This window comes from Saccostrea cucullata, unplaced genomic scaffold (genome assembly GCF_032062105.1).
Source record: "Saccostrea cucullata isolate Sc308-1 unplaced genomic scaffold, CSIRO_AGI_Scuc_v1 ctg71, whole genome shotgun sequence".
Lineage (NCBI taxonomy): Eukaryota > Metazoa > Mollusca > Bivalvia > Ostreida > Ostreidae > Saccostrea > Saccostrea cuccullata.
Window position 1 is genome coordinate 258,530 of NW_026936410.1, and position 18,683 is coordinate 277,212.

Below are 18,683 nucleotides of genomic sequence, written 5' to 3' on the forward strand. Positions count from 1 at the left end.
AGTCTATTCTAACAGTATAGTATACTGTATACCATACATTTAAGAATTCAGATTTTATGGATAAACCAGTCTATTGTCTATTTACGTTCATAAATTTATAAATGAAAATTCTATGAAAATCTGATTGAAAGATTAAGACGCCTACAATGGACAATTGAAAACTGTCATGAAAGTAAACTGCTATAAATAGATATTTTCTACTTTAAGTACAACTTGATAGACCTCTTAACTCAAGTACTACACTTGTAGAAATTTCCTGGTATCTACTGGTACTCATGGCTCTTCTTGTTCAATTTTTAACTTCACTGTATTTGTTTCCCACCATGAGGAAAACATTGTTTTTTAAAAAGCCTTTTCTTGTCACCCCTAGTTTTATCATTTGATCCTTAAAATAAAATGTGGAAATATTTCTTTTCTCCAGTTCTTGAGCGCAAATACGAAATAAAGATTTCTTTTTAAAAAAAAAACATTTTCAATGAAAAACTAGATTAAGTAAATAAATACATGAATAAAGATATTAACAGTTAAGTACTTGGTCCTTATCAGAAGAAAAATTCCAATCAGTCAATATTCTCAAATAAAATCTTTCTGTTTGACTAGGAGCAGAAATCAGATTTCCTGTGATGAGTCACTTTCAGTTATGAGTAGATATTGGGTATTTAAATAAGTTACAAGTATCTGATTATTAGAACCAGAAGTGGGGGTGGGAGTTGTGGTTTACCCGGGGTCATATGTGACCATTAAAATAGTAAAAGCTTTGTCCAAATTCTTCACTTGCTGTGTTCTTAATATAAACCATGATAAACTGTGAGTAATGTACATTAAATGATTACACAGTTATGTTTGATAATCCACTGTTCATCAATAATCAACAAAAAAAATGTATATATTATGTACTATTAAGTTTGGTAAAAATAAAAAAAAAAAGTTTTGGCAGCCTATATGAGTAAATCTTCCTACACATAACTCTGCACAGTACTTTATCTATAGGTATAGTTTCATCATAATTAATTCATAAAACAGTTTTATTTATTTAGAGATTTTTGTGTTTCAGTATTTAAATTTTATTTTTACAGAGGGAAAGCTATTTCTCCCTATCCACACTCTCTGACTCCTAGCTGTAATTTACATTCTAAATGAACATATTTTGATTTTGTGTAGTCTTAAGGATTTGCCCTGAGTGTGTGGCCTTTATTGATCAGAAGTGAATCACGTAACAGAATGCTGTTTTGCCTGTAATGAGATCGGAGAACCCGTCAGAATTTTATGCCCCGTTTTCAGACCATAGAACACCCTCTCTTGTCTCTGAGTTTGTGAGTCATACATTAACACTCCAGCGACAAGACCCAATATAAAGCAGAAACTGGACTGTACAATTAGGGATTACAAATGACAGTGATTGCTGGCAGAAAGATCAAACATACTGGGGTTAATTTTCTGTATAAAGCTACTGGGTGGTTAAATAAAAATTGGATTCCAGGTTGACAGACTTGAAGAGCAATTAGATAATAATTTGTCATTTTTTTCAGGAAGGAGAGAATTTTCCACGGTCAATATTGAACAGGAAATGGTTGAGAGTCGATAAAAAGTTATAGTCTTGTTAAATCAATATCAAGCAAATGAATAATCCCTGACAACTTTATCTTTTTGAAAAAGTAGGGGAAAATGTCTCCTCAAAAATTGATAGTGGAAGTACCTAAAGGTAAATTGTACCGAAAGTGTTATGTCAAGATTTTCTTGAGACTTCATAAGTATTCCAACGCATTCCAGAGTGTGCATGAAGAGGAAAGAGAGAGTTAATCATTTGGTCCAATTTTCCTCGTGGGTCTAAAACAAAGTCACTTAAGTTTACTGTGACACATCTTCATTTCCTAATAATGTTAGGTTTGTTGACAACTGGCTGCATTGTTTGAATTTTTCATGAGATAAGACATATATGATCTCATAGTCTTTCTGTAAAGATTTTTGCACTGATAAAACTTTAGTCTGTAAACAGAAAAATTGAAGTGTTCAATTTGAATTTTACTGAGAAAAACTTAATAACAATGAGGAAAAATAGAGAAAATTAACGTCTCATTTAGAAAATGTTTGAAAAAGTTATAATTACATGGTAAATAATCTGACATCTATTGGAATAATGGTAATGGAAAAGTTGAGACAAAGTTCCTTGTATTGATGATTGAGAGTGGAATAGGATACAGAAATTATATTTCCATGTTATTGGAAAATCATGGTGATAAATCTGAAATAACTATAGCATTGGAATCGTTAGCATTAGCTCTCAGAAATCCTACCATAGTCTGTCTGAGATTGTGTTGAATATTCAGATATTATCTTCAAAGCTTTTCAGTTTCGAAATTGCTTTTTACTGAAGCTATTTGGATGAAATTCCATTATGAAGTTTAAAAAATGTTGTTACATGTGTGTGAATGTTATCAAAACAGAAATGGTAGACATAAGCCTCTGCAGAGAAGATAACGTGAAATTTAGTAAGCAGATCTGATTGACCTAATGATGGCTGTGCTGTTCCTTTAAAGAGGGGAATATCAGATATATCCCTTGATAGTGCAGCCAAGATTGGGGTGTTTATTTGATAAGATTTATCCTTTCCTTAGCTTTCATCTGCACGCTTTTCTGTATATATGCTTTCTGCACCTTGGCGTTCAGAATCTTATGTATGTATAGAAAATATGCACAGAAAAATTGTATCTTAATGCTTTGCAGAGAGAACTGTGTATGTTTGGGTAAATGGGAAGTCGGGCAAATAAACTGATGCTGCTGTTGTAATTATATTTTTCTCAGCCTTGTCTGCAAGTATTTGTCTTAAAATCGATTTTCAAGACACTTTTCTAGGCTTTAGTTTGATGATTTGATGCAATTGACCAGATAACTTCAGTTCGAAATTTGGCTCCTCTTAAGTCTCAAGTTGACTTAAATGGTGAAGAACAAAGTTCTCATTGTTTACTTTTACAATTTTGTATGTTGAGGGATAGCCTTTCTTACTTTCATACAAATATTAAAAGTATAAATCATTTTTCAAATATTTGATAAATATGGTGTTATGAATTTATTCAGAAAAATGTTTAAATATGATAAGTTTTCTTTATTAATGTTTTGTGGTAAATCAAAGTGATGCATCATTCATGTTGATACAATGTCCAGAATATTTTGAGTACATTAGTACATGTAATGTCTTGTGTCTGTATGTTAATGACACTGCAGAGTTTCAGCCGGAACATAAATAACAAAGGCCTCCAAACATCTGCTACAGCAGAACGCAAGATGGCCAAAAAATCAAGAAGTGAACTGAGTGTTTTGAGGATTTTTATGTGGGCTTACTGCGGAGATGCTAGTATTTGTGTTTAAGGGCTCAGTGTCACTGACGCAAATTACAAAACTTTTATCTTATATAGGAGTATCTGCAGCTTTTTTGTGCTCTGTTAAATGTATGGTTTGCTTATAGTCTTACGGTTTACTTAACTTTCACAGAATTACTGCATACGTTGCAAATTTGAGGCATTTTGCTAGAATTGTTAGAAAGTTTATCTTGTACTGTCAGAATTCTTTAATTAAATCAATCTACAGTTTGATTCTGGTGTGTAGAAATCAAAGAGAAATGCAGTCAGGGGAAAGGAGCATTAAACAGAGTATGTTTGAAATTCCATTGTAGAAATAGAGACTGCTTGCTGTGAGTTTGTTAACTTGTAAAGTACAGAGAGGGAGAAGTTAGACTATATTACACAAGCCATCACAGCTTGTTCTATAGTCACCAGTCAGTAATTAAATTGTCAGAAGAATCAAACGTGGATCACCTGCCCACAACCCTCCATACAATATAACCTTGTAAAGACTATTTAACTTTTCCTAGATTGGAAATAGAGCCACTAGACCATTGGTACCCCTAGGGGAAGGGTAGAGTGTTTCTCTAATCAGGGTGACATTTTACATCTCAATTTCCTCATAAAAGGTGAAAGTCTAAGGCCAGGACTAAAGTCAATCAAGCCAGGGGGCAGTAATCCAGCCCCGGTGTATTCCTGCTCAGCTGTGTGAGTTATTGCTCTCCTCAGCTGATTAAATTAGTATTTTAACATAAAAGGGAGGCTTAGGAAGTTAATGGAAGGACCAGTATTTCCTTTGATATCTAATTTATATGAGATAATAAACCTCTTATATTGCATCTCCAATACACATTAAGTATTCAGGTGTAAAACCTTCTCTTTGTGCTGAAGTGTGTGTTTGTCCTTTGCTAGTTAACTTTTAAACAGAGATAGAAGATTTTTCGGTGAAGTGTTTGTGCCGTGTGGAATATTCCACACTCTCTGCAGAGTTTTCTGTTTTGTTGTATGTGGTGCATAGAGAGGGGGTAATCTTGGTACAATTTAGAGTGGGGGATAATTGAAACAGTGATTATGTGAGGGTAGTCAGACATGACTAGATAGTAGAGATCTTCAACAAGACAAGGCATTCAAAAAAGTTAAATCCAAAACCGGTGTTAACAGTGTGTAAACGGACTTTGTTAACTTTTTAACAAAACCACAATACAAAACCCCAAAAAACTTAATCAGCTATTTTGAAAATTAAGTGAGGCAGTTGTTATTTTGGCAAAAAAGTTATTTTTTCAAATTTTTGCATTTTTTACTGGTGAGTCAGTCAGAGTCACTGATTACTTCATTTCTCGGTTTTAATGAATCTTTTAACCAATTTTTATACAATTACGAAAGGAATGATGAAAGATCCCGCGATAGCTTATTTGCATAGTTGCCTTGTTCTCTGGTAGATTGTCAATAACAGAGGACTATAAGGAGGTTGGCTGTCTCTTTCTGCGTTATTAAGTTTCATCTGACATCTCCTTCCCATAAAAAAATGACTCAAACTTGACAAAATTATCCCCCCATCTCTGACTTTTAGCATGCAAAAATTTATTGCTTTCATTGTTACAATGTAACTGTGGTAGAGAAGTTGTCTCTTATTGTAATATTTTCTGTCAAAATACAGATTTTAGAGTAGCATGATGAACATTGTTCAAGTTGTTCTCTTTTTGTTAGACAAACTAGACAGAGTTAATAGCAATGACTTGAATTTTGCTTTTGAAACAAGATTTTGTGCTGTTCATTATTAAGGTTATATAAGAAATGTTCTATTCTGTTTGTGTTATTTTTATCGATGGGTTAGAAATAAATATAACTGAGTGGTTAGAGAGGGTAGGTTATTAATAGAGCCAGTAATCCTGTCTGCTATGTACCGTTCCTCTTGTTGGACACAGTATGGTTCCTCTGCCCTGTACACACGACTTCTACTTGATGAATTATCTTTTTCAACATAACTCTGTCCCTGCTCTTACTTCAAAGACATTTTTCCTCGAGAGATTTCAAAAGGATATTGAATGGATGTGTTGTTGTAGGGAATGCGGTGTAAAATTTCATCAAATAATTTCCATATCTTGGGTGGCTGTCTTTCTGTCACTAGTTTTTTGGTTTGCAGGACACTGTACATCAAACTCAAAAGACTGAAGGTCGACACTAAAGTTACGCCTTCATACTTTCTAGACCTCTTGTATAATCTTGTTTATTTAAGACATTGTGTTGACATAAGTAGTAAATAATAGATATAATAACTCATGTCTGTGTTCATTGATTAAAATTGCAACTATTTTGATGTATTTTTCAGAGGCTATGAAACAGTTGGCAAGCCGGCTTGAGGGCCCCTTCAACATTGAGTCTGTAGTGGACCCAATAGATGTTAAAATATCTGATGCCATAATGACGCTTCAGGAGAACAGCACGAATGTCAAACAACAGGTGAATATCCCTTTAATACCTGAATATCATGAGAAGATAATCTAATCTTGAAAACTAATGTTTACTTTGGTTTGGCCTTAATATTTCTGGCAAGGGAGATTACTCCAATGGAATGTTGGCTTGAGGTAAAAAGTTCAATATTCTAACACAGATTTTTATCTCAGTTACATGTGGTCAGAGCGCATGATTTAAGAGCTCCTCGATGAATTTATTTAATACATAGATGAAAAATACATTTTATTATGGGAAAAAGAATCTCACGATATAAAAGAGTACTCCAAAACCATACCCAACTTAAACATGAGATAGGGGAACATAAATATCAAGTCATATTTGACTTCAGCCAAAGGCTTGGACAAACGGTATCCATTTTTCATGTGTGAGTGATGGTCCCCAGGTGTTAGTTCTGTGTTAACATCCTCAGGAGAAGTGGACTCCCAGAAATAGACAACAAACTCTCTTGTAAAGATACAGAGTTTAAGTCATGTAAATTAAGATTGATTTTAGATCAGAAATGATGAAAGAAAATAAAGGTTTTTTTTAAAATTAGTTTTTGTTTTTGAAGTGTATAAATTGAAAGCATAGCAATGAAGTTTGCATTGAGAACTGGTTTTGGAGTAATGAATGAACATGTTTGAAGTTATAACACCTTTTTAATTAGTGTAAAACATAATGGCCTATTTTATAGTTTCATATTTAATTGTGTGTAAATTAGAAGTGTACACCTCTTTAAGACAGTTATGGTATGCATGTTGATGTATAGGTTAACAAAACTTGTGTCCTAATTTTCAGCATTTTTTCAAAAATTACAGCATACGATGTCAATCATATGGAAGTACATTTACCTATTTCAAGAAGATAAAGTATTGAAACTTGATAGGCACAAAAATAATGATTGTTTAACAGTTTTCTTAAAACAATAAAATAGCTAAATTGATTACCACTAATGATTTTGCTGTGGTAAAATTTTCAATTTTATGACAAGGTATACAGGCCATATTTAAACATGAAATTTATCTGTATTGTCCTTTCACCTGATTCAATACACCTTAATTATCGTGACATTTATAGAAACTCATTTTTCATTAATAGCCATTGTTGGAAGATTGTAAAACTCTCTATAATGAAGTGCTGCACAAATTTTCAATTTGCTAAATCAATCAGCACTGAAATTTAAGCATGTTTAACACAGAGCATCAGATGACTGCTATGTTTAGTGAGTGAAGCACCCTTTGTATATTTTTCTGATTAATTGCACATCATATGAGTTACACCATCAGCAGTTTAGTTTGAAGTCTGTGTTAACAGTTTTGACAAGATAAATTGATTATTTCCTGCCTAAATGATTGACATTGGGATATTTTTTTTTTTTACCCCTTTAGGTTCACAATGGATGTGGACGTCCCAATCCTCAAAACATCAAACATAAACGGGAGGCCAGTAACCCACCCCTGGCAGCCCAGCCCATCCTACCGGTCAGTAAAGACCCTGGGTCCCTGGGTCACTACGACGAGTTTTCTCTCGGCAAGTACTCAGGACCAGGTGACCAGCAGAGGTCAGTCAAACCAACGACGGCAGCGGGAACCAGTTTAGATCGTTTGGTGAAGGACATCAAGGAAAAGGTGCGGGTCGCCAAGGATTTCTGGGTACAGCTCCCATACACCGTCTGTAACAACGACCAGATTGCGGCACAGCCAGGGAATGATACCGACTGCTGGAACGGCAAAGATAGAGCCCGGTTTGTAGTTAGATTACCTCCCAATATATAGGTTACTTAATCTGTAAAACACAGCATTGTGTCAAATGTTGTTCAAAAGGCAACCAAAGTATTTCAACTACTGAATGAAAAACAAAGATAAGTGGAAGCCAAAAAATATGTGTGTTGCAAATAGGTCTGGAGTTCCATTGGTACTAGGTTGTTCAATAGGCTATATTGAAAAAATGTATATATTTATATATGTTCCACTTCTTGTGCCAAGGTCTTTAATAAAAGATGAATGGTGAAAATGACATTTGTCTGACATTTGCTCCTGATTTTTTAAGGCATATTTTTTGTCTTCATTCATATGGAGATCTAATCCACTATTTAAATAGTCAGATTTTCAAATGGTTAAAGTGTTTTAAAAGTTTGACCGAGAACTAAATATGATAGCCTTTGGATAGGCAGGTTTCATATGTTACATATGTCATTCACAAAATTGTCAAAGCATGCACATGGTGACATAATTTTTATAGAAGATTTTCAGTGCAAACCTATCATTTAGTTCTGTACACAGACCACACATTAGGCATAGAATAATTACAGGAAATGCAGATTGATAAATTAGAAATGCAAATATATTTTCTGATCAATAACACTAAACATATGATTCTACGTAATCTGTTGTAAATGATATTCATTTACAACTGACCCAGCTTTAATGGTATCTTATATGTCTATAAATAGGTAAACAGTCATTTGACATTTAAAGAAGAAAATCTTAAGATTGTTAAAGCTTCCATATTAATCACAATTTATAATAAGAGTACATTTTGTTTATAAACCAATAATTCAATGAGCATAAACTTGTTCCCGAATGATAGATTGTAATCCTGGTTTTTGTAGGTATGATAGTGTTGTACAGAAAGATGGCATGATGTATCAGATCAACAATCCTGAGGTGGAAGTTGATGTTAATGAGGCGAACTACATCATAGAACAACAGAAGATACAACTCAAGATCATCACAGGCAAACTCAACAACGCCTTCAAAGGGGAGGAGGTCACGTGGGTCAAAACAGGTACAGGTCACGGACAGTCAGTGGTTTTATCACTGGTCACTTAACTCTTTCACTGCTTACGTTTTACTTTATAAAGTGAAAGAAACAAGATAAGTATGGAATCCTGTTAGGGCCATGTAGTTTATTATTGTATCATTGCATCATCACAGTTTGGGTCAATAGTTTGATGATGTGATAGTGTGACAACAAAGTGATGGATTGATAAAGCCATAGCGCAATGAAGCAATGGCATGATAAAGCTATAGCACAATGAAGCGATGGCATGATAAAGCCATAGCGCAATGAAGCGATGGTGGGATATCTATGACAGGATGGTGCGATGATGATGGTGTGATATTCACTATCGCTCCATTGTGCTATCACACCATCGTCATCACATTGTTTGCGCCACTGCATCATCATCATTGTGGTTTTGCACCATAGCTTCATCGCAATTGCAGTAGTGAACTGCATGGCCCTTTCCAGAGTCCATACAAACACATTAACTAGAATGAAAGTGAATTAAGTAAGTTCTGGTTTTGAGGCAGATTTACCCCTAACACACACTAACAAACACACGTATTTCATTGATTGATCCAGTTGTGACTTAATACAACTTCTTGTAAAGAAGGAGTTATATTTTGTTCTTAATTAGATTATATAATGTTTGAGTACCCAGGAGATGAAAATATCACTAGATGTCATTGGCGCCTATTGTTGATGAGAGCATATTTCATAAAGGATGCCCTTATTTTTGAAGGACATCTTGTTATGAAAGTTTTGTCTGGTCATGGCAGCTGTAATTGTATAATTGCTTGTATTGGGTCTCGCACAATCAATACCCTTCCATGGGTTATAGCTACAATAATTTCATGTCTGTGGCTGTGTTTGACAAATTAGATTTAATTCATTTTTTTTTTCCATGCAAGGAGGGAGCATTTCTAACTTTTGACATTTTAATTTCCACGTCTGGTTTATTAGGTCTTGGTCGTATATTACTTGTGCTTAGTCAGTAGTCTTACCCCCTTGGTTGAAAAACTTGGTCAGAAAGTTATTATTCTGCTTGTAACAGTGAGTGATTCTTTTATATATACTTTAAGGGAAGGTTTTTCACGAAGTTAAGTCATCTTGAAGTCACAATGGATTAGATGTTGATTTATCAAAAGCACAAAGAATTTTCCTGTGTATAGATATTATAGAAAGTTGATTGACTTTTACAAACACCAGTTGTGAGTTTCTTTGGAGATAAGAGAGATATGGTGCGGACTTGGTGAAAGATGAGGGGGTGATTTCTCTTCCCAGATCCCCAGATATAAATTGCTGCAATGGGTTTTAGTGGAAAGAATCTTTTTCTTCATTAAATAATGCAGCTTTTATACTACTCTGCATGCCTTTTGTATTTCATCTTTGTCAAACTTAGTGCTACCCCACCAAGAAATCATGAATTATTCAAGGTTTTGGTCGATATCTTACACCTGAAAATTGATTATATTGCAGACAAATATAATTACATCAGGCATTCAATTTTTCTCCTTTAAGCTGTGTGCAGCCTGAAAATGTGTTGTTATAATGCTGTTTTGCTTATAATAAAGATTAACATTTGATCCACTTGATGAGTAATGTTAGACTTGATTTTATTTTTTGTTGTTTATGAATACTCTAAAAACCCGAGGAATGTGTAGTAAAAATCTAGTTTACATGGGCTTTTTTTGATGTTTTTGTTGTTGAACATCATGACGTAATTGTTCTGAAACATGAGAATGCTATTGGACCAGATTTGAAAATAATTTATAGGGGGTATAGCATTGACCCTAGTAAGAACAGGTAATTCACCTGCTAACAACACAAAGATTCTAAATTGTCAGGGAATATTCGTCTACAGTGTCTGATAATGATTGTTGATTGGGGCAGAATTCCAGACAAATGTTCTATTGTTACAGAATTAATTGAGTCGTGTCTTGTTTATACATGCATTCCCACTGCACTCTGAGCACTGACATTGTACAATCCATCTTACATCCATTAATCAGACTTGGAGACCAGTGATCTGATACATAACACACTCACTAATCTGTCTAGCTTATAGTCTCCACTACAAAGGATTTTACATTTGATGATTGTTTTTCCTGCATTTTCAGATTTGAAGATGCACATTGTCCTGTATTTCTATTAAATTCTAGTCAATTAAATAGATTAGATATCAAGAAAAATACTACTGCTTTCAATTAAGATGCTGCATTGAAACTTATTAGGGCCCCGCAAGAATTTGCGGGTGCCCTATAGTAATCACTCTGTCTGTCATTCTGCCGTCCACAAATTTTCTGTTTTTTTCTAATAACTTTTTTTATGGTTGCCCAATTAAGTTCAAATTTGGTATGGTTGTTCAATAGGCAGAAATACATATTTTGACACACTTCTAGTTTGGAGCTGGGGTGGTGGGGTAGATTCCTTAATCTGTCTATGGTTGCCCAATTATATTTGTCTCCACATATTTTACAAAGGATTGTACACTTTATTGATGATTCAATTTTTCCAGTAAACTGAATGCTTTCATGAGATTAATTAGAAGAAAATCCAGAGCATTATCTTTATCTGTCACATTGAGATTAATTACCACCTCTGTCTGCAAACTTCAGAAGTTTTTTTTTTAGAAGTTAACTTTTGAAGTTAAATCAATTTGGAATGCTATGAACACTCTGAAATGTGGATTTAAATATAAATTTTTATTATTTTTTTTTTGTTTGATAGTTATGATTTCATTAAATTCTTAAAAAAAAAAAAAATAGATTAAAGAAAAATACCACTGCTTTCAAGAATATTTTTAATTTTTAATGCTACATTGAAACTTATTTTTAGAAGAAAATTCTTGCTGCAGAAAAATAGGCTTTTCTTTTCTGTCACTTTAAGATTAATGAAAACCTTAAATTGCTGTTTGTTTGAAGTTAAGGTCAATTGAAGGCTGGCATTTTATATAACACAAGTATTCATTTGTTTAAATATACATTCAATGTTAAGTTGTTCTTTAATGTCTAATGTAAATACATGGATAATATTTTCAGGTTTTTGAATATTCAGGAATTATCTTGAAATTTTAAGAATACAGTTGCTGTTGCTTTTTCTTTGTACATTTATTAATCATTCTGTAAGCTGCACCCTTTTAATTCTACCCCATGGCGGGGCCCTTGCTGACTGGTCAGTTTTCTAGTTTTTCAATTCTTTAGAAAATAATGTTCTTTTATTTTTAATTTTTTTTCTTGGTAAAATGGAAATAAAATTGCCCATAAAGTTATTTATTCTAATGATATTTTGACAAATATTTCGGTTTGCTTTCAGCAGAAATCCCCGACATATATGGTACAGGATATGATTTGGGTAGTGGTGATGATCTGTACAGCGGTAGCGGTGACCACCACTTTGAGGGTTCGGGAGCGGGAAGTGGACACCACATCGGTAGCAGTGGTGACGGATCCATCGGAGACGATGAGGACTTTAACCCTAAACCTACACATAATCGTGGCCATGGCAACATGGACAACTTCAGACCGCCGCAAACAGTGGGAAGTGGAGACGACCATCCTAATCGGTATAACCCTCCGTATACCGGGGGTGTTAACCCTCCTGTCAATAAGCCAGGGGGACAGGATCCTACATATAATGTTAGGAAATTCACCCCCAGGCCACCACCTTCTAAAGGTCCAGAAGATCGAAGTGCGGGAGTCAGTCCATCCGTGTCATGGTGGTGCTTATCCATTGTGCTCATTTTCCTCAAGAGTGTGCAGATCGTTATGGAATAAAAACAGATTCCTTCAAAATGCACATGTGATTAAGATTGTACAAGAAATAATTCATTGTATAGGTTGTGTATATTTATATTATGATAATATGCATACTCACATATAAATGTATTACAAATCAGAGAGGAGGAAAAAAAATTGAAAATTATTTGTTTCATTTAATGTTTAATGTCCAGGTGTGATACCTACTATTCCCACATGTGCATATGCATTTACTTGGCAAATGTGATAAATTCTTGTACAAAACTTTCTAGAATGGAGAGACCATGTAGATGGTCGGGTGCCATATGTTTTCTTCAAACGAACTATTAAAATTCATATGAACTGAACTGCAAAAGTGTTTGAAGAATGAAACACAATTCGTAGTGACCATTTAGTTGTCTGAGCACACCTAGTTGGACTGTACAGACAGTTGTATGTGCTGTACTGTGAAGAGAGGAGTGTATAATGTGATTTCATCAGTGATATATCATCTGAGGCCAAAGACACATGAATTGACCCTGGCTGTCCTCCCGGCAGCTGACTTAACATCAAGTGCTAATATAGATATGGGTAAACCTGGCAAATCAATGGCTACAGTCTTAAGTATTTCTATAAAAGACTGTGACCCTTTATGATTGTGTAGGAAAAATGCCTGATTTGCAAAGAAATGATTTTTTTTTTTTTTTTTTATAATTCATGTGTAGATTGTGTGTACATATTGTATAACTTTTTCATGTTGATATTGAAGTATTTTTAGTGTTTTTAACTGATTGCATGTTTATGACTGATTGATAATAACAAGCCAGGACAGCAAATTGTTAAATCATGGAAATCAAAAATAAAATGCAATGTTACTGTCATCTTTTTCAGTATTTCAGTTGACCATTTTTTTTAAAGTAAGGAAAATTGTGTAAATTATTTTAATGCCGTAATACACAACTAAAAACCTCATATATACTGTAGCAATGTTTATATTATTTTTCCTTTGACTGTCAGAGTGCACTTGTACTGATAAATTCAATTTTCCATACCAGAAATGGAAGCAGTCTTAACTGATATTCTACAGCATGTTTTTATTTAGCTCAGGGTTTTCTAGCTATTTCTCGTTTCTCATGCAGCATTCATTTTGTTTTCTTGATTTATTTTCTACATACTTAAAGGTACTTAAATGATTTTAACTTGAGCATTTTAAAATTCCATTTGATAAGGATGATTTATAGTTTTTATAACAGTTTTTACTACACTTAAAACAAAATCAAAAATGATGATCTAAACACAATAATGATTTTGTGTAATGTGATATATTAAAAAATCTCTGCTCGATTTTACTTTCAATTTGTAATATGTACATAATGAATCTTTGTACAGATTTTTTTTTTTAAAGAAAGTCAATCAGTGCTCTGATTTTTGTGTTAATTTATTCAAGCTTTGTACATTTTGCTGTCCACCCATACTAGATTATAGATGATTTGAGACTTGCGTCTTTGAGTTTTATCCTACAGTATACCCATGTACATTACTGTATGTGATTATCTGGACATGATGTTAATTACACACCAAAGAATTGTTTTATACATCTCCTACACATGTAGCCATATATTGTTAGCATACCCAGAGAGAAAAAAAAGAAATGTAATCTTTATCCATCTTCAATATTGGACATATCTTTCAACAAAGTTGTGTTTTATATATATGTATGTAATTTTATCACATCAAGGTGCTGTGGTCATTTTTCACCATTTTTTCCCGTTGTATACCTCGTGTGAAGCTTTTAGGAGTAGAATGGACTGGGCACTGAAGGCATTGAGATAGCCTCACCTCTTGACCACTAGAAAACATCTACCCACCTTATCAAATCGAGTGCCTTCCTCAATCCCAGTTATTAGACTATAGCAATGTCGCTGTGTCATTTTCTACCTATTTTTGCATATAATCCATAACTACTAAGTTTGGAATTCACAGATGTTAATTTTTTATACCAAATTATTTCTTTGAAGATGTATAACAATTATAAATTATATTCTATTTCGTTAAATACAGGTTCTGTTATGTAAAGGATAGAAGTACCGTAAGTTAATACAGCATTAGGATTTTTGTTAACAAGAAATCCAGTGATGCCATGTGTGGCATATTTTTTTCTTGTCTCTGTGTATTTTTAAGGTTATGACTTTTTTTTTTTGCTTTGGGACTGGCTTTATTCCTTAAAAATATCCCTGTTTATGAAGTTTATTTTTACATTGAAATTTATGATTAAGTTAAACAGTTTACAGGAAGTTTACTGGCCTTTTAATATTTACTGCAAGTTAGCTTGAATAGACAAAGTGAAAAATTTTGAAGTTTTAAGTTTGCTACTTTTACCATATTTTAAAATGTTGGTACATTTTAAACGCTACAATTTTACAGCAAAATGTTTGCACAGCCAGCTGAAGTTTGTGTTGCTTTCATTGTCATTTTCATCTCTATTATTGCCTTTCATCAAATCATTTCTCTGTTGCAGACATTTTAGTAGCATTGTCAATGTTTTTGTTCTTTGATAGTATCATACAAAATTATTTTACTGGAATAAAAACTGTATACATAAAAAACATATCTGGCTTCTTCTTCTTTGAAATTGGCAGTGGTGTATGAAAATGAGTGGAAAGATAACAGAATCAATGCAAAGATGAGACAAATAGGATAATATATAAAAGCTTTGGGCTTGTCAAACAATTTTTCACACATGATTCTGTTCTTTAATTACAGTAAAACTTGGTTATACCGAAGTCACTGAGACCTTTGAAATTACTTCTGTACATCCATAATTCTTAATATCCATATAAGGAATTCATTTATATAGCTGCAGGGGATCCAAGATCACTTTGCTATATCCATGAAATCAAAATATCTGTGTTCGTACTAAACAAGTTATACTGTAATATCTGGATGTCTTGTTGCTCCTTTGTGTTGATTCTAGGCACTAACAGTTCTTTGAAGAAGTATCAAATTGACAATTTTAGTTTTTTTGGACAGATACCTAACACTTGAGTCTTCAAGTGGAGTAAAATTTGTGGGGTGAAAAACTCAACATACATTGGATTAGTTTGATCATCCAGATCATTGGTCAAGTCAAATGTAAGACGAAATATCTCAGATGAAGCAAATACAAAGCAAAAAGATAAAATACTGCAGTAAAATATTGAGTTGCTGAGTAATAACTTAATAAATAAGCTATTTATTCTTAGTGGAAAATGAAAATTTCACCCTTTGACCTAATATTTCACCATCAAGCAGAAAATAGCTTTAGTCTTTTTTATCTAAGAAGCTTGTCAGAAATGACACCAACGGTTATGATGGATGCTCTTTGTACAGTTATTCTGAACATAACTTTATCTTCATTAAAATTACACAAAGGATACAATGACCTTTGCTATTAAACAGATTTATAGATGCTACATATGTGGATTTCCTCCAGTTAAACTAATTAAAGGTAATCATAATGGATATGATATACCACTAAGTTACTGAACTACAATTTAAAATTCTCTCCTGTAATCCCAGTATTTGAGCTTGATTCTTTTTGACAAAAAATTCAAGTTTGAGCTTTATATTTTTCTCAAAACAGTCATATTTCAACTATTTTTAAAATAAAGCTTCTGAGGCAAGGACTCAACCTTAACAGGGAATGAAATATTTACACAGACATCTACAATAATAGTTGACAGCAAGCTCTTATTATGATCATTTTGAAAACTGTGAATATCAAAACTTTAATTTGGATGCAGTACTGTATAAGAGCATTCTTTTACTAAGCTGAATCTCTGCTCACCCAATGTCCATCAGTCTGTAAACTTTTTACATTTTCAACATCTCAGAAACCCTCTTGCCAGTTTGAACCAAAGTGGCCCCAGAGGAGTATGGTGTCATGTTTGATAAAATGGTTATACCTATCCTTCTGTATGGTTGCGAGATATGGGGATTTGAAAATGTAAACATTATTGAGAAACTTCAATTAAAATTTTGTAAACTTATACTTCATCTTAAGACATATACTCCAAACTATATGGTTTATGGCGAGCTTGGTAGATACCCACTGAGTGTTAATATTAAAATTAGAATGATAAAATTTTGGGTAAAACTGTTGAAATGTAAAGAAACAAAATTATGTCATATTTTATATAATTTGTTATACAGTTCATCAATGTACAACAATGTTAATTGTAGTTCTAAATGGATTGAATATATACAAAATATTTTACAAGAATGTGGTTTGAATTAAATTTGGATGTCTCAAAATGTAGAAAATGAAAAATGGTTGTTAAATATAATTAAGCAAACACTCATTGATCAATTCGTACAAAATTGGAATTCAAATTGTGATGCATCGAGAAAAGGCAAAATTTATAAATTGTTCACTAACAGTAATTTTACATCTAGGCAGTATTTAAATATCGATGTGTCAACTAATACTATAATTACATTAGCAAGATTTAGAACCAGTAATCATAAATTACCCATCGAAATAGGCCGATGGAGTAATATACCCTCAAACCAAAGACTATGTACTTTATGTAATAATGATATTGGAGACGAATTCCATTATATTATGTCGTGTCCAGCTCTAAATGATAGTAGAAAACTGTTAATCCCATCAACATATACAACTCGACCAAGTGCTTACAAGTTTTCAAATTTATTTTCATGTAAAAAAGTATCCATTATCAATAACCTTTGTAAATTCATTACTATAGTTAATAAGAGAGTTACCCCTCCAGGTTAACGTATACTATACAAATACTAAAGTTTTGACTCCGAACATTATTTAATCTAAAACAATAAAATTCAACTAGTTATACTATGTAAATCTATTGGGTCTATTATTGAGAGAGTTGGTTGCTTGATTTATGACACTGTCATTTTTCATCGTTTATTTTATTTTTCTCACGCATGCTGTATTGTATTGTATTGTACATAATTTATGTTTGTATTTTCTCTATACTGTTGTGCAGTTTAAGAGAATAAACTATTGAATTGAGTCATCGCATTTGGGAATTGGTTTTACATGGCAATATATAATCAGCACTTTTCTCAGGAACTGCAGTCACACCATTTAAATGCAACATTCCAAAGTTGAGTGGATTTATTTTTTTAATCAAATTATGCATCTTGGCTAAGAGTTAGCTAGAATATGGAAAAAAATTTTAAAATTTAGAATTTTTTAAAAAATCTTCTGAGGTGAGCATTGTGGCACATGGTCCACTTGTTATGTATCTTCAACATTAAATAGATATCATCTTGGAAACTAAAAAAATAACACACACAGGAGTTTCATGATTTTACTTGATTAAGTGTTTTATAAAGTACATAGTAACATTATATTGAGAATGTGATACACTGCCCACATAAAGCAAAATATAATAATCATAATAATATAATAAAATTATTATCACAAATATCACAGTCAACACAGATTCAATGGCATTACATCAACATGAAACCTACAGATCATCTTACATAATACATTTGTCTCATACTCCTAACAATGCTAATGAAAAAATTGTGGGCTCAAATTTAACCGTTTAATAATAAAGAAACATTGATAGATTTGGAGACTCTACAAAGAGATAAGGTGGTAAAATGAATATAAAATAAAATGATGCAGTAAAGTACATGAACCCTACAGCTTATATTACCTCATAAAATACCCAAAGCTGATTATTCATGATGATATTCTCTGTCAATACACAAATAAAATTCTCTGTGTATATAAGTTATCAATACTTCTTTTTAAGACTTTCGAATTATAATTTGAAGTCCGTAAGATAATTGAGAAAACCGATATATTGAATTATGTACTTTTAAATCTGTGAAAGTAACTGATCATGGCTAAGTCAAAGAGTGCTGAATCTGGTTAAACTTCCAGCTATAAAAAGTAATACACATCGAACACTTCCTGCTAAAGCCACACCTAAATGTAATTACATAATGTACAAAAAGAATTCTCCTCTAACTATAGGCACACACTACCCACCAGTAATCCCATAAACACAGTCGTAAATTGTTATCACATGCAAACCAATGATCTATTCTCTTTAAAAGGATGAGCCAGTAAAGATGTTTGATCATTAATGTGTGAAGAAATTGCTCATTTCAAAGCAGAACTGGTGAAATAAAATACTTAATGCACTCCTAAAGATCAAACCTCAGGCTAGGAGTTTTTATACCAGAATAAATGGAGCATTTAAAATAATGTTTTTATGAATTCATTGAAAAAAAAACTCAGAATTTACATCTTGACTTGGATTTTCTGATATATGCTAATTTATCTTTTGATATAAGATGATAATTACTCAAAACCATTTTAAAGAAGGAA

The 18,683-nt window shown here is 32.8% G+C and overlaps 1 protein-coding gene across 2 annotated transcripts in view; it reads left to right on the forward strand.

Moving 5' to 3' along the window:
• The window catches only part of LOC134245532 (glypican-6-like), a 32,286-nt gene extending 17,365 nt beyond the window's left edge, over nt 1-14,921 (forward strand). Inside the window, exons 5-8 of one of the 2 annotated variants that reach the window (XM_062727812.1) lie at nt 5,668-5,798; nt 7,181-7,536; nt 8,404-8,579; nt 11,892-14,921. In XM_062727812.1, the coding sequence (XP_062583796.1) occupies nt 5,668-5,798; nt 7,181-7,536; nt 8,404-8,579; nt 11,892-12,352 (1,124 nt within the window). In that variant the 3' untranslated portion in view covers nt 12,353-14,921. The remainder of the gene's footprint in view (nt 1-5,667; nt 5,799-7,180; nt 7,537-8,403; nt 8,580-11,891) is intronic. The other variant, XM_062727813.1, reaches the window with a different exon arrangement.
• The last annotated feature ends 3,762 nt before the right edge of the window (nt 14,922-18,683 follow it).